Raw genomic sequence first — 16,100 nt, forward strand, 5'->3', positions numbered from 1 at the left:
TGCACGGCGTAAAAGTATTTCAGTAGGTCCGGTAGACCGAGTCCACCCTTCCGCCTTGGCGTATATAGAGTGCTCCTGTTCACCCTAGGTCTCTTCTCTCCCCAGATAAAATGTAGGACTTTATTCTGAAACTGTTTAAGGTCATTACGAGGCAATGTTACTGGTAGCGTGCAGAAGAAGTATAATAATCGAGGTAGAACATTGTAGTCTGCCAAACCACAATGGGGGATGGATCTGCCACTTGGCTAAATCGTCTGCCAATCATTTTAAGAGGCCCGGGTAATTCCATTTGTATAGCTGACTAATAGAGGAAGTCAAATGTACACCCAAATAGGGGAGAGCGTCCGGCTCCCACCAAAATTGAAAAGATTGGGGTGGATTCAGTAAGCAATTGCGTCTGCGTAACCATAGTTACGCAGCGCAATTGCTTAGTTGCGCCAGCGTAACGACTTTTCTGTATTCAGAAAGCTTGTTACGCCGACTGCAGCCTAAGATATGACTGGCATAAGGCTCTTATGCCGTCGTATCGTAGGCTGCATTCTTACGATGGCCGTTAGGTGGCGTTCCCATAGTGGTCAGCGTAGAGTATGCAAATTGCATACTCACGGCGATTCACAACCCTACGCGCGCCCTGCGTACGCATTTTACGTCGTTTACGTTCGTCGGGTTCCGCGTAAGGCTGCTCCTGCTATTAGCAGGGGCAGCCAATGCTAAGTATACCCGTCGTTCCCGCGTCACGATGTTTGAAAATTACGTTGTTTGCGTAAGTGAATCGTGAATGGCGCTGGACGCCATTTACGTTCACGTTGAAGCAAATGACGTCCTTGCGACGTCATTTGCCGCAATGCACGTCGGGAAGGTTTCCAGACGGAGCATGCGCACTACGTTCGGCGCGGGAACACGCCTAATTGAAATGATCCACGCCCCCTACGGGATCATTTAAATTACGCGCCCTTACGCCGGGCATTTTTAAGGAGCGCCCGTGCAAATTACGTAGCTACTGCTTCATGAATGAAGCGTAGCGCAGGTAATTTACGGAGGCGCAGCGTTAAAACGGTACGCTGCGCCTCCGTAAGAGGGCGCAAGTCGTACCTGAATCCACCCCAGTGTTCAAGAGTTGCCTGGGTAGAGCTAAGTAACGATAAATTCAGTGCCCTGGTTGATCGCCAACCCTGAGATGTCAGAAAATGGTTGTAAGATAGCATACAAGTTGAGGGAGGTAATCGGTGAGGACAAGGTCAGCAACAAATCGTCCTCAAAAAGCAAGCACTTGTGCTCATAATCTCCGCATTTAATACCCCGAATGTCCTCACAAGCACGAATTTTGATCGCTAGCGGTTCAATGGCCAACGCGAATAATAGCGGTGATAACGGACAACCCTGTCTCGTTCCCCGTCTGATTGCCAAAGATTGGTAAGAATATCCCCTAAGCATTAGTGAAGCACTCGGGAATCGTATAATGTACGGAGGAGATCCAGAAAGCGCCGTCCAAATCCGAAACATTCAAGAACATTAAATAAGTAATCCGAGGAGATGGAATCAAACGCCTTCTGGATGTCCAGTGAGAGCAACATTCCTTTCCTGACTCCCCCACCATCCCAGTCAGATTGGACAGATGAAATTAGCTTAATTAACCGAGGGGTTTGGTCAGATGCCTGCCTATTAGGGATATTTATTTATTTTTTACACTTTTATTATAACTTTGAACGTTCCAGGTTAGGGTCTCTCAAAATGCGATTTCCATCTAACATCTTTCAAGACCCTGTGTAAGTGTGCCCTAGGACTGTGCCGTGCTGTACCCCACGCTAGAACTCCATTAGTGTGTGGTAGCGATGGAAACTGTCACCGAGCAGAGACCAGGTTGGTCCGGACAGGAGAAATAATAAAAGCGGGTGTCACGCCTAAATCCGAGAGCACAGCATGGTCAGCATGGGATGATCAGCATGGGATGATCCAGCTCCAACGATCAGACTTCTGCTGAAAGATCTTACTTCTCAACCATGGGAGAAATACACTCTTTATGGGAGAACTAAAAGGACTCCTATAACTCAGGTGGACACTAATTAGAACTACTCGTGGGGGATGATGAGGTGCTCCATCCCAAGGGGTCTGGTCAAGACCCATATAACAGACAAAGACTCTCATGGTTAAGAAGTGGGATCTTTCATTCTATGAATAGTGTAGGACCCGCTGAAAATAGGGTACTTTGACGCAGTAGTGGGCTTAAGCACTGTATGGCCATATAGTGCAACCAAATCCCCATATTTTCTTGTGTAGCAGGTACTTCTCCAGACTGATCTAATCTATTAGGGGACAGCTGTCTACTACAGCAGCAGCGTGGGCTTTTTCACCCCCCTTTCTCTCTTCACACACAGACACTCAGAACTGCTTGTTTGTAAACTCCCTATTGGAGGTTGTCTGTAAACTCCCTATTGGAAGAGTCTGAGCCAATCATCAGACAACAGCAAAGGACTGTGGGGGAGGAGATAAAAAGTCAGAGGAACTAGGCTAGAGCCTGTTTTTGCTTGCACTTCTTCAGGAGAGCATCTCCTGCACTCTGTGTGTGTGTGTGTGTGTGTGTGTGTGTGTGTGTGTGTGTAATCACGGCCTACCAAGGGGCATATAGCCTGCAACTCAAGCCCAGAGTAACAGATTGTTCATGCAGCTCCAGCCCAGAGGAACAGACTGTCTATGCTAAAGAAGGACACCCTGCAACAGCTCAAGGACTGAATGCCACTGCGACACACCTACATCTAAGATCAATCGATCGCTCAGGGGAGGACCGCTGACTGAGTAGAGGATTTGGTGAGGGGGCTTTGCCCAAGAAACTTTAATACTTTTCATAGAATACCACATTCAACTATTGTCCACAGAGCTCCTATATTGCCGGTGAAGATAATAAAACGCAAAGCTTTGCCTCGGGATATTACCTCGGTTGCTCTTAAAGGGGACACACTGCGGGTATTGAGATCATTTCACTGGGTGTGTACTATAAGCATTGTAGGCTGGCCTGGGGTTCCCCTTTAGCCACAGCATCCCCCACACACCAAAAGTTATTGGGGAGTCTATTTAATTTGTACATATTGTTACCTATTGCTTTTGTTGTTTGCATAGTGTTCCTGACTGTTTTCTTTAAACGGTTTCAACCAAGTCCTGGGTACTTACACAGGTCCTGGCTGACTAATGTTAACCTGAATCTTACTTTTCTTCAAGTAAACTACGAGAAGAACTGTGTTGTGTATTCCTGCTGAGTTATTCCATTAATCAATTTGCGAGGTGTGCCAGAGGGGCTGGGCAGTTCATTGGGGTTGAAAGGCAGAGTAACGGACTGAACGAACAAAAGCAGCTCCCTCGGGGGTTTGCTACACTTATGTTCAGGTGCTTTAATTAGCTTTGTAGGATTAAAATTACATTTATGTATGTGTGCGCTATAATCTTTTGTTCTGTTTGTATAGTCTTATGACAGCACCATCTTTAATGTGATGCATAGTTAGGGTGTGCCCCCCCAAGTCTTTGTTGGTGCTGATACACATCTTCCTGTCTGACCCCAAAACATACAAAAAACTTTCTATGTTGGTGAAAGTGAAGGAAAAAAAAAATGTATTGCTTTTTTCTGTAATAAATCGTGTTTCTCCGCACACACCTTTAGGTTATCTAAGGCAGAACAATGACTGACAAGCTTACAGAACAGGTGTGGCAGTCTATCATTTCAACTATGTAGAAGTAATCATGAGCAATCTTTTATTTGCAGGTCTGCAGTCCACTGTTGTGTCTGCCAACTAAAAATCTCAAAACCCAACTGAACCGGACAAAGGGTTGGAAACCGGTTCAGTTTGGGTTTTTGGGGGGGGATTGTGTATTTTCTCTGGCTCCGTGGTTGTGATACGCAGCAGCCCTCCCCTTTTGGTAGCGGCGGGGACTGGACTCCTGCGCATCGGCGTCATGCTTCGATGCTGCACTTGCAGTGTCATTGACATCTATTTGATGTCTTTTTTCCATCCCTGACCACACACGAGATGGGTGGAGAACCCACTACTTATGGCTCCACCACACACAGCTGGGAATCCCTTCCCCGCCTCCCTTGTGTAGAATGGCCAATCAGGCATGACGTTGATGGGGCCCCGCCTGGGAATGGGGATATGTAATAGCCTTGGAGCAGCCGTTTGTTCATTTGCCTGACTCAATTGATTTACGCTATGCCGCCGCAACTTTACAGGCAAGTGCTTTGTGAATCAAGCACTTGCCTGAAAAACTTGCGGCGGCGTAACGTTAATCGGATACGTTACGCCGCTGCATAGATACGCCATTTAATTATGGCAGCATGTATACCGAAAATACTGTAGGGGGAACCCCAGACTACCACATAGTTCAGCGTTACTGAAGATGAATTCAGGGATACTGAACAGTCAAGCAGTACATTTCTGACATAGAAGACCCATGTTAACAACACTACAAAAACTCTTTAACACAGTGGTTCTCAACCTGGGGGTCGGGACCCCCTTGGGGGTCAAATGATGATTTGTCAGGGGTCACCAAATCCTGGGCTGTTCCTGAAGCCTGCACTGTTCTCCCAGGAAGGGAGATAAGAGGAAGGAACAAGGAAAAAGGGAGAGAAAAGAAAAAAAGAGAGAGCAAGAGACAGTTAGAGGGAGGGATGGGGAAAAAAAAACAAGGAATTAGGATAGAGAGAGATGAAAGGAGAACAAAGAGAAAGGAGTGGTACATCCTAAAATGTACCCTAAGGGGTTTTAATACTGTATGAGTGGAAGGCACTCAGGGAGCGCCAAATGTCCATGGGTTACAAATTACTTGCCTTGGGTGCTTTCAACCCACGCTATGAAAATAATTTTACTGTTTGGGGTCCCCACAACTTGGGAAATTTTATCAAGGGGTCACGGCACTAGAAGGTTGAGAACCACTGTTTTAACACATCTTGGAGACCTCCATGGTCAACTGGGTAAAAAACCTCTGAAGGATCCAAGAACAACAAGATGAACTCTTATCCCCATTTCTCTACATGAGCATATCGAAAAAACGTCAGTAATATGTTGTTCCCTAAATGGACTGGAGAAATTTATAGGTGCAGGACATCTAGCTGGATAGTAAAAGTCTTGTATGCAACCTGCCTTAAATATGCATTGGTATGTGGATCCAGGGACAACTCTTTTGTGACTATAAAATCACTGTAACTGGACTTCGAATAGGTTTTGTTGGGGTCATTCAGATACCGCTCAACAGATTGCCAACCATTTTAAAAGCAAGATCGACACAATTCGCAAGGAGATATCCAGCAATCAAATTCCTCCCCTACCCATCACATCAGGTCCAACACTACACTCACTACTCTCCTCCTTTTGCCCAGTTACCGGCAAAGAATCTGATAAACTCCTTTCCATGGCCCACCTCACTATCTGTCCCCTGGATCCTGTGCCCTCTCAATTACTGTGACAACCTTCCCACTCTATCCTCAACTCCCTAACCCACATATTCAACCGCTCTCTCTCCTCCGGCACCTTTCCTTCCCCGCTCAAACATGCACCGGTTACCCCCATACTTAAAAAACTAGGGATGCACCGAAATTTTGGTGGCCGAAACATATCGGCCGAAAATGGGTGTTTTCAGCACTTTGCCGAAACAGAAATTTTGCCGATAATGGTGCCGAAAAAGGGGCGGGGTCATCCTGCTGGGTGCCGCACGCGTATGAGTCTCCCCTCTATCCTCCTCGTGCCTGGTAATGCATGTCACACCGTGTTAAAGCAGGTTATGAATCGCTGTGCAGCTGCTGCAACGATGTCTCTGATCCAGCATCGCCAGCCGCCTCTCCTCTCCATCCCTTCTACATAAAGTACACAGCCTCCCTAGTGCCTGGTAATGCATGTCACACTGTGTATCAAAGCAGCATCTGAATCGCCGTGCAGCAGCTGTAACAATGTCTCCAGCATCGCCGGCTGCCTCTCTCCGCTGGACACGCGGCTGAAGCTGTGACATTTTTTTTATTGGTGAGGCGGAGCCACCCGTCACGTGACCCGCCCCCTCTGACGCAAGGGGGAAGCCAGGCTTCCCCAGTGACGTAGCAGAGGGTGCGTCAGAGGGGGACGGAGTAACGTGACGGGTGGCCCCGCCTCCCCTATAAGAGCGGTCGTGGTGGGAGCTATTGTAAACTCAAGACTGGACTATGCAAATGCCCTTTACCTCGGACTCCCCAAGTACCAAATCGCTCGTCTACAAGTCGTTCAAAATACGGCCGCTAGCCTTGTGACTGGGAAAAACATGGGAATCAATCTCACCTTCACTGAGAACCCTTCACTGGTTACCAGTAAAAGACAGAATCACTTTTAAAGCACTCTGTCTAACGCATAGATGTATCTATGGGAATGCTCCCCATTATCTATGCGAAAAAATAAAAGCTCATAACCCCAATTGCGTTCTGCGATCCACCAATCAAAATCTCCTCCAGATACCGAAAGCCAACTACAAGTCCAAAGGAGAAAGGAGATTCGCGGTCCAAGGGCCTAGACTATGGAACGCTTTACCAACCAGCATTCGGTTGGAGGAGAACCACTTGGCGTTCAGGAGAAAGATCAAGACTCATCTCTTTTGATACCAAAGGAGACAGGAACAACAAGCGCCCAGAGGCGATTAAGTTCGCATGTGCTGCGCTATATAAGTTTTCATTCATTCAGTGTGACATGCATTACCAGGCACTGGTAGGCTGTACCTCATAGTCGCTGGCAGGCTGCACATGATGGCCACTGGCAGGCTGCATGTCATGGGCACTGGCAGGCTGCTGCATCTGATGGGCACAGGCACTGGTGAGGCTGCATGACATGGGCACTGGCAGGCTGCTACATATGGGCACAGGCACTGGTGAGGCTGCATGACAGGCACCGGCAGGCTACTGCATCTAATGGGCACAGACAATGGTGAGGGGCTGCATGAAGGGCACAGGCAGGCTGCTACATCTGACTGGTAGGCTGCATCTGACAGGCACTGGTGAAGCTGCATTCATCTCCTGTACCACGTCTGCAGTCTCTGACCATCTCTGTACCACGTCTGCAGTCTCTGGCCATCTCCTGTACTATGTCTGCAGTCTCTGACCATATCTGCTAGAGGTGCACCGAATGGAAATTTTGCTAATACTATTAGCAATGTGTTATATAAAAATGTATACGTTTTAAAATGTAAAAATACATTGTATTTAAAATATATACTGTCATTTTTGGTATGGGTCATTTTCGGTTTCAGCCTGACATTTTTTTTATTTCGGTTTCGATTCGGTTCTGGAATTTCCATTTTGGTGCACCTCTATAAAAAACCCTTACTAGACCCCACCAGTTTGAATAACTTAAGACCCATCTCCCTGCTCCCGTTTACCTCCAAGCTCATGGAACACCTTGTCCATGACCGAATGAGTCGCTACCACAGGGACAACAACCTTCTCGAGCCCCTACAGTCCGGCTTCTGCCCACAACATTCTACTGGACAAAAGGGTGCAAGAACAATATTCAAGAAGTTTTAAAACCTTTCCTGAACGATTTAACGTGTCAGATAGTATAGGATGTTTAAAAACGTCTGTTTTTGGTGCGTTTACATGGCACATTTGCATTTATAAACGTTTTTAAAACTTTGTTTTTGCAAATAGTCAAAAATTAAAAATGGCTGTAAATTAAACACAGCTAAATGTGAGTTACTGTGTTTACAAGCTGTTACAGGCATTTGGCTTTTCGAATGCCTCTAAACATCTGTCCTGAATGCATTTTTTTGCTTTCCAAAAAAATGCTTCTAAACTCAACTGCCTGGAAACGTGTACATGTACTGATAAGATAACAGAGGAGAGTTCAAAGGCAGCTGAAGAAAAAAACGCCCAACTGTTCCTAAACGTCCGTTTACCAGCAGCAGTGTACATGAGGCCTTAAAGGGGTTGTAAAGACAAAAATTGTTTTCCTCTTAAATTAAAGTCTGACAGTAGCTGATAAAGTAAAAAGTAATGTTTAACTAGTTTGATACCTGTTGAAATCGAGCTGTTTTATTCACCTCTGTCACTCCTGAATCATTATTCTCACTGACTTCCTGGTTTGCGGTGCGCATTCATTCTTGCTACATCACGGCCTAATGGGAACTACAGTTCCCATTAGGCTTAGCCTCCATGCCTGTGAGGGATAAGAGAGCATCTTCACGCAGGGCTGTAGTCATAGGGAGGGGGTGAGCACATTCTGCTTTCCACCATGCAAAACGTCTCACATGCTGGTGGAAAGCAAGAAGAGGAGTGACAGGAAATGGCATTTTCAAACCTGGATTACTGTATTTTGGAGGTCAAAAGGAAAAATTAGGCAAGTGATATTTAAATGCTCTAGCTTACAGCAATCAATTGATCTAATAAAAAACAAACCTTTAGTGTTCCTTTAAAGGTGAAAGGCACACTAAAAATCAATCTGGTCTTAATGTATAGGTATTGATAGATTACAGTATAACTGGAGCATGAATAAGCCAAGTCTCAGGAATCAGGATGAGAAACTTTGTGGATCTGCCATTTAAATACTTTCGTTACAGATGGGTTAAACATTAAACTGAATAATAACAGTTTTATTGCAAACAGTTAAAATATTTTTTATTACTGACAATTAATATGCATAGTTTGCGGTTTCGTTATCTTTTATTTGTACTGCCTTTGATCCGTTTAAATGTTGTAGGCCAGTGCAATAGTAAGGAGCAATCATGCAAATTCTGAGGCATTTACCAATTCATTGTAACTGGCATATGGATGCTACTATTTTTAAGAGGCTCATTTGTGAATTTTAGGAATATTAACCCTCCTATACAGAACCTACACACATCAATAGACCTAGACCTTAAGGATGGCCAATTGGCTGAAACACACAGGGCAGAGTCAGGACAATTGACGTCAGTTGAGGCCTACGCAGAGTTCTAGCTTGAGCAAAAGTGAATTATTTTTTATGTTTTATGTGAAATAAAGTCCTTGTTCACACGGTTGTACTCAAGCGTACGCCTGTGGGAGGGCTGGATGTGCCCGTGCGGGGATGCACAGGCAATCCCATTGATATCAATTGGAACACACACTTTATTGATCTGTATCACTTGGGAGTCTTCCTTTCTGCCCATGGGTGATGATGGCTGAATGCATATTGGAGATATGTTGTTCAGACTTCTTCCATGAGTTAGGGTCAAACGATCCAGTAAGCAGTTCTGTGATCCCTGGTGGTGGTGGAATCACAGATGTCCTTTGAATTTTTCATTCATCAAGGGTGGAATACACATTACATTGGCAAAGGAAATTTGTAATTTAATCCAAATAGTTTAGACTACAGATTTATGGTTCCATTTATGATTTTGGTACTCAATTTGTCATTAAAGCCTAGTACACACCGCTATATATATATATATATATATATATATATATATATATATATATATATATATATATATATATATATATATATATATATATATATATATATATATTTATTTATTTATTTATTTATTTATATATCTTTGGGTTCAACCCAACCGACTGAACGAAAAAAAAAATTGACAGCTCAGATTGGAGCCACTGTACTAACAATCCAATGTTAGAACACAATAGAACAAGCAGGGGAGATTGCTATACTGACAGGGGGCAGCCGCCCTGCCAAAACACTCCGACAAGCACTCTCAGCCATTGGCTCCCTGGTGTGGAGAAAGCCTCTTGAGGGGCGAGCAGGAGGGTCAGGACACTCTCTCTACTTTGCAGATAGAGAAAGGAGCTGTGTGTTAGTGGGCATCCTGACACTCCTGCTTGCCCCTTCCCCCCTCAAGAGGCATTCTCCACACCAGGGAGAAAGCCTTGCATTACTGTGTTTCGTTACAGACAGAAGAACAGGAAGTGAGGATTTCTCAGAAGAAATAAGGACATTTAAAAGCAAAATGGAAGGATGAGTTTAGTGAAGGAGGACTGCACTAAGGTAAAGGAAGCTATTTAGGGAAAAACTATTTTTCCTTTACAATCCCTTTAAGCTTGCTAAATTTCTGCCTTTCCTACGTATCCTATCTGTCGGTTCTCACGGAAACCAGACCACTCTCGGACCTTTCTGGTTGCGTGTCTGTTGCAGTGGAGAGAGGCAAAAAAACCTCAACCGGTTTTGCGGTAAGGACCGCTTCTTCAGGAGGATCTGTATAACACATAATACAATACAAATGAACTAGCAAAAACACAGAGAACATAATACAAATAAAGATATTAGCAAAACGAATAGTCAAAGTCAAGAAATTTCATGACTTTCTCATTCATTTTGCTAATATGCTGTATCTTTAACCGTTTGAGGTTGAGTTTTTTTTTTTTTGCCTCTCTCCACTGCAACACACGTGACCATGTTTTCCGTTATTAACAATGCTGTTTTCTATTGTGGGGTTTGGCTCAATTGTTTTTAATTTTGTATAGTTTTATATGCAATAAATATTTTATATTCATTTCTCGTTGAGTTATCAGTACCTTGAAAAGTCCAATCAACATCCCTCTCCTTGGTGACCATTTATGGGTTAGACGGCACTAGCAGCCATCACCCTATGCTCACCGGCTCAATAATCAATAGCGGATACCAAGGTTCACCGGACTAGACAACTTTTCTTTCTCATCTCTTCTTCTCTGTGGGTTTTATCTGACCCTACCATGCGCCTCTGACCCAGGTCGCCAACAAGGAATCAACGCAGGGAACTGCGGAGGATTCTCCCTATCCACACACAGTCCAATCCATGAAGGGGGACACAAACACACTACCCAACCAGAAAGGTCAGAGAGTGGTCTGGTTTCCTTGAGAACCGACAGATAGGATACATAGGAAAGGCAGAAATTTAGCAAGCTTAAAGGGGTTGTAAAGGAAAAATAGTTTTTCCCTAAAAAGTTTCCTTTACCTTAGTGCCGTCCTCCTTCACTTACCTCATCCTTCCATTTTGCTTTTAAATATCCTATTAAAATTGTCCCCAGATGTCCGGTTTCATCTTTTAAAAAAACCTTTGATGACTGTGCTCTGGCCGTGGCCATTTTGCTTGTGGGCATGTGAAGCTCACAAGCATTTAGTTCCGGGATACTGTGCCCCGTTCTCGCCCATGCGCCGTATCGGCTCTGTAAAGTATACAGGTTGCCATAACAACGAGTGTCGGAAGTGCCTGCCCCATTGTTATGGCAACCTAGCCCTCGGCGCTGCCCACTGACTCCTGGGAAATCATGACACACATCTCCCAGGAGCAGTAGCAAGCGGAGGCGCCGAGGGAAGCGACGAAAGGAGCCTTGGCGATGCAGGAGGAAGATTTTGAAGGACCGCATAGCAACAGCCATTTAACCACTAGAGCACCGGGCCATCGTCAAATGACGGCTCCATGGTGACTCTGAAAATTCAACAGGACGTCAATTGACGTCCTGTATACTTGCGGCCACTGGGGGGCGCGCGAGCGCGCCGGCGCGTCCCCGAGATGCCGATGCGCGTGCCTGGCGGTCGCGATGTCCGCCAGGCACTCGGAATCGGCGGCTACAGGGACAAGACGTGGAGCTCTGTGTGTAAACACAGAGCTCCACGTCCTGTCAGGGGAGAGAGGAGACCGATCTGTGTCCCTTGTACATAGGGACACAGCATCGGTCACCTCCCCCAGTCACCCCCCTTCCCCCACAGTTAGAACACAATTTAGGTATACATATTAACCCCTCCCTCACCCCCTAGTGTTAACCCCTTGAATGCCAGTCACATTTATACAGTAATTAGTGCATATTTATCGCATTAATCGCTGTATAAATGTGAATGGAGCCAAAAACGTGTCAAAAGTGTCCGATGTGTTCGCCGCAATGTCACGGTGACAGTAAAAAAATCGCAAATCGCCGCCAATACTAGTAAAAAAATTAATAAAATAAAAATGCCATTAATCTATCAGCTATTTTGTAAACGCTATAACTTTTGCGCAAACCAATCAATATATGATCATTGCGATTTTTTTTACCAAAAATATGTAGAAGAATACATATCGGCCTAAACTGAGGAAAAAAAACGTTTTAAAAAAAAAAAAAAAATTGTGATATTTATTAAATAAAAAAGTTTTTTTTTTTTAAATTGTCACTCTTCTTTTGTTTATAGCGCAAAAAATAAAAACCGCAGAGGTGATCAAATACCACCAAAAGAAAGCTCTATTTGTGGGAACAAAATGATAAAAAAATTGTTTGGGTACAGTGTAGCACGACCGCGCAATTGTCATTCAAAGTGCGACAGTGCTGAAAGCTGAAAATGGGCTTGGGCAGGAAGGGGCGTAAGTGCCCGGTATGGAAGTGGTTAAAGGCAAGTAAAAAAAAAAAAAATCTCCAAATGTTTTTTTTTAGTATTTATTTCATGCAAATCAATTACATTTTTGTTTTTGGGGCTGAACTTCACTTTAAATCACTATTTGGTCCTTTTTTTGGCAACTTGACATTAGGTTGCACATCTTGGATTATAACAAAGTAAAAGGCTTGAGCCCATTATGCATCATTAATTCAAATAACCTTAAAATTACAAAAACCACATTACCAAACATCTTCGTTAAAAAAATCAGAACAAGAACTACATAAAAAATGTTTATTTTTATTATTGTTTCGGTGTTGAGGCAACAGTTTTATGGACAAGCAGAGCAACAATACACAGTAGCTGCACACCAGAGTTTCAAAAATAGATCACCACTTTTGTCACCATAACAGCGGATACAGAAATGTTCTGTAACAGGAAAAAAAATGAGCAGTATGTACTGTCTTATGTGGTTCTACAGCACACACACACATATAAACTCTCCATTAGAACCTGTCCTCAGTCTGGGTACTTGAGGATATGACTGTTGCCTCTGGAATGTTGGTCACAACATCTGATGCATAGGAGCTATTTACCAGCAAGCAGTCACTGACTAAAGCTTTGAAAGGACTTGTTATAGTTAAAAGACACTTTTTTTTTTTTTTTTGAAGAATGAGAATGTGGCAAACCACAAAAGCATATAACAGAAATATATAATTTTTTCTTATAGAATCTCCAATTACAGTAGTCCTAGCTATCCCTGTGCTGGTCCTTGCTCTGTGCTCATTTGTAAGTGACAGTCCATTGTTTGACACAGGCATCATGGGATACGGTGACCAACGTATTCTCATCCAACCAGGACAGTCCAGTCACATGATGTAGCCGATGGGTATCTAAATGAACAATAAAGGCTTATAGTTATCTTAAAGGCAAGAAACAAAATGTATATATATATATATATATATATATATACACATACATACATACATACATACATACATACATACATACATACATACATACATACATACATACATACATACATACATATACATATACATATATATATATATATATATATATATATATATATATATATATATACACACACACACACACGTGTTTTTTAATCATGTGTATTGTGATGAGTAGATGTCATCTAACGCCGTAGATTGAAAAAAAAAAAAAGTGTTTTTTCTTCAAGTTAAAGGAGTTGTAAGGCTTTGTAATTTTTTTTTTTTTAAATAACAAAACATATCAGACTTACCCTCCACTGTGCAACTCGTTTTGCACAGAGTGGCCCCAAACCTCATCTGGGGTCCCCTGGCGGCTCCTCCTTGCATCAGATAACCCCCTAGGAGAAGCGCTCTACCAGGGGAATGTTACCTTGCAGGCACACTCCCGAGTCCAGCATTCGGCGTCCATAGACATGAATGTCAGACTCGAGGCTGCCCCCTGGCGCCCGCATCAATGGATTTGATTGACAGCAGCAGGAGCCAATGGCTGCACTGCTATCAAATCAAGAGTCAGGATCCCGTGGAAAGGGGGACAGGTGCTAGCAAGCATCCCATACTATCTTAAAACAAAACCCTCCAGCAGTGTGCCGTCACCCATGTCCGGGGTTTCCATCTTCACCTGATCGATCTTATGGGTTTCTGGTAATTTCAATGGTCGAGCCGTGATATGGGAGCCTTGATTGCAGCATGTCACTGGCTGCTATGAATGGGAATATCTCCTAAACGATGCACACTTAATCCTACATCCTTTATTATAAGCTTGCCTGTAGGTACTAGTGATTTAGCGGTGTTTACCAACACTGTAATTATTTCATAGCTGCATTCTTTTATGCCTTTATATCTGCCTGAGGTTCCGCTTTAAGGCTTTAAACCAGAGCAAGTATGCATACAGTATATGGCCTTCTGACAGTTTTACAGATTTTCTGATATGGATATTTAGTGACAAGTACTTAAAAACGAGAGAATCAGCTTTACAGCCAGGCAAATAGCATTTAGAAGAAAAGGTCACCAATAGCAGTCACTTGGGCGTTCTCTTGTTTTTGCATAAAAGAAGAATTTCAGGTATGGATATTTTATATACAATTCCTCAGGTCCAGCTTAGACCAATGTAACTATGCATACACCTCACCTGCTTCAGGTGAAACTCAAAACATTAGAATATCATGCAAAAGTTCATTTATTTCACTAATGCAACTTAAAAGGTGAAATATATGAGATAGTTCAAGCCATGATTTGTCATAATTGTGATGATTATGGATTACAGCTCATGAAAACCCCAAATCCACAATCTCAGAAAATTTGAATATTGTGAAAAGGTGCAATATTCTAGGCTCAAAGTGTCCCACTCTAATCAGCTAATTAAGCTATAATACCAGCAAAGGGTTCCTGAGCCTTTAAAAAGTCTCTCTGTCTGGTTCAGTAGGAATCACAATCATGGGAAAGACTGCTGACCTGACAGTTGTGCAGAAAACCATCATTGACACCCTCCATAAGGAGGAACAGCCTCAAAAATGTAATTGCAAAAGAAGTTGGATGTTCCCAAAGTGCTGTATCAAAGCACATTAATAGAAAGTTATGTGGAAGGGAAAAGCGTGGAAGAAAAAAGGTGCACAAGCAGCAGGGATGACCGCAGCCTGGGGACAACTGTCAAGAAAAGGCCATTCAAAAGTCTTGGGGAGTTTCACAAGGAGTGGACTGAGGCTGGAGTCAGTGCATCAAGAGCACCACACACAGACAGATCCTGGACATGGGCTTCAAATGTCGTATTCCTTTTGTCAAGCCTCCTGAACAACAAACAACGTCAGAAGCGTCTTACCTGGGCTAAAGAAAAGCAGATCTGGTCTGTTGCTCAGTGGTCCAAAGTCCTCTTTTCTGATAAGTGCAAATTTTACATCTCATTTGGAAACCAAGGCCCCAGAGTATGGAGGAAGAATGGAGAGGCACACACTGCCAGATGCTTGAAGTCGTGTGAAGTTTCCACAGTCTGTGTTGATTTGGGGAGCCATGTCATCTGCTGGTGTTGGTCCACTGTGCTTCATTAAGTCCGGGGTCACCGCAGCCGTCTACCAGGAGATTTTGGAGCACTTCATGTTTCCTTCCACAGACGAGCTCTATGGGGATGCTGACTTCATTTTCCAGCAGGACTTGGCACCTGCCCACACTGCCAAAATCACCAAAACCTGGTTCAGTGATCGTGGGATTACTGTGCTTGATTGGCCAGCAAACTTACCTGACCTGAACCCCATAGAGAATCTATGGGGCATTGCCAAGAGAAAGATGAGAGACATGAGACTGAACAATGCAGAAGAGCTGAAGGCCGCTATTGAAGCATCCTGGTCTTCCATAACACCTCAGCAGTGCCACAGGCTGATCGCTTCCATGCCACGCCGCATTGAGACAGTAATTGCTGCAAAAGGGGCCCAAACCAAGTACTGAGTACATATGCATGCTTCTACTTTTCAGAGGTCCAATATTGTTCTATGTACAATCCTTGTTTTATTGATTGCATGTAATATTCTAATTTTCTGAGATTGTGGATTTGGGGTTTTCATGAGCTGTAAGCCATAATCATCACAATTATGACAAATCACGGCTTGAACTACATGCTTTGCATGTAATGAGTTAACTTTTGCACGATATTCAAATTTTGAGTTTCACCTGTATATTCTCCATAATCCAAATATCACTGGAGTAGACATTGCTACTCCACTGATCTCCATTGGCCTTCAGATCCCTTGCCAAGCGGCTTCCCTGCTGCATACGGAGCACGGTCACCATCTGAATGAAT

General features: G+C 43.7%; 1 protein-coding gene across 1 annotated transcript in view; it reads right to left on the reverse strand.

The window, feature by feature from the left end:
• Window positions 1-12,576: 12,576 nt before the first annotated feature.
• The window catches only part of WDR1 (WD repeat domain 1), a 99,197-nt gene continuing 95,673 nt past the window's right edge, over window positions 12,577-16,100 (reverse strand). Inside the window, exon 15 of the mRNA XM_040335427.1 lies at window positions 12,577-13,189. Within this exon, the coding sequence (XP_040191361.1) occupies window positions 13,080-13,189 (110 nt within the window). The 3' untranslated portion in view covers window positions 12,577-13,079. The remainder of the gene's footprint in view (window positions 13,190-16,100) is intronic.

This window comes from Rana temporaria, chromosome 1 (genome assembly GCF_905171775.1).
Source record: "Rana temporaria chromosome 1, aRanTem1.1, whole genome shotgun sequence".
In the NCBI taxonomy this organism is placed as follows: Eukaryota; Metazoa; Chordata; class Amphibia; order Anura; family Ranidae; genus Rana; species Rana temporaria.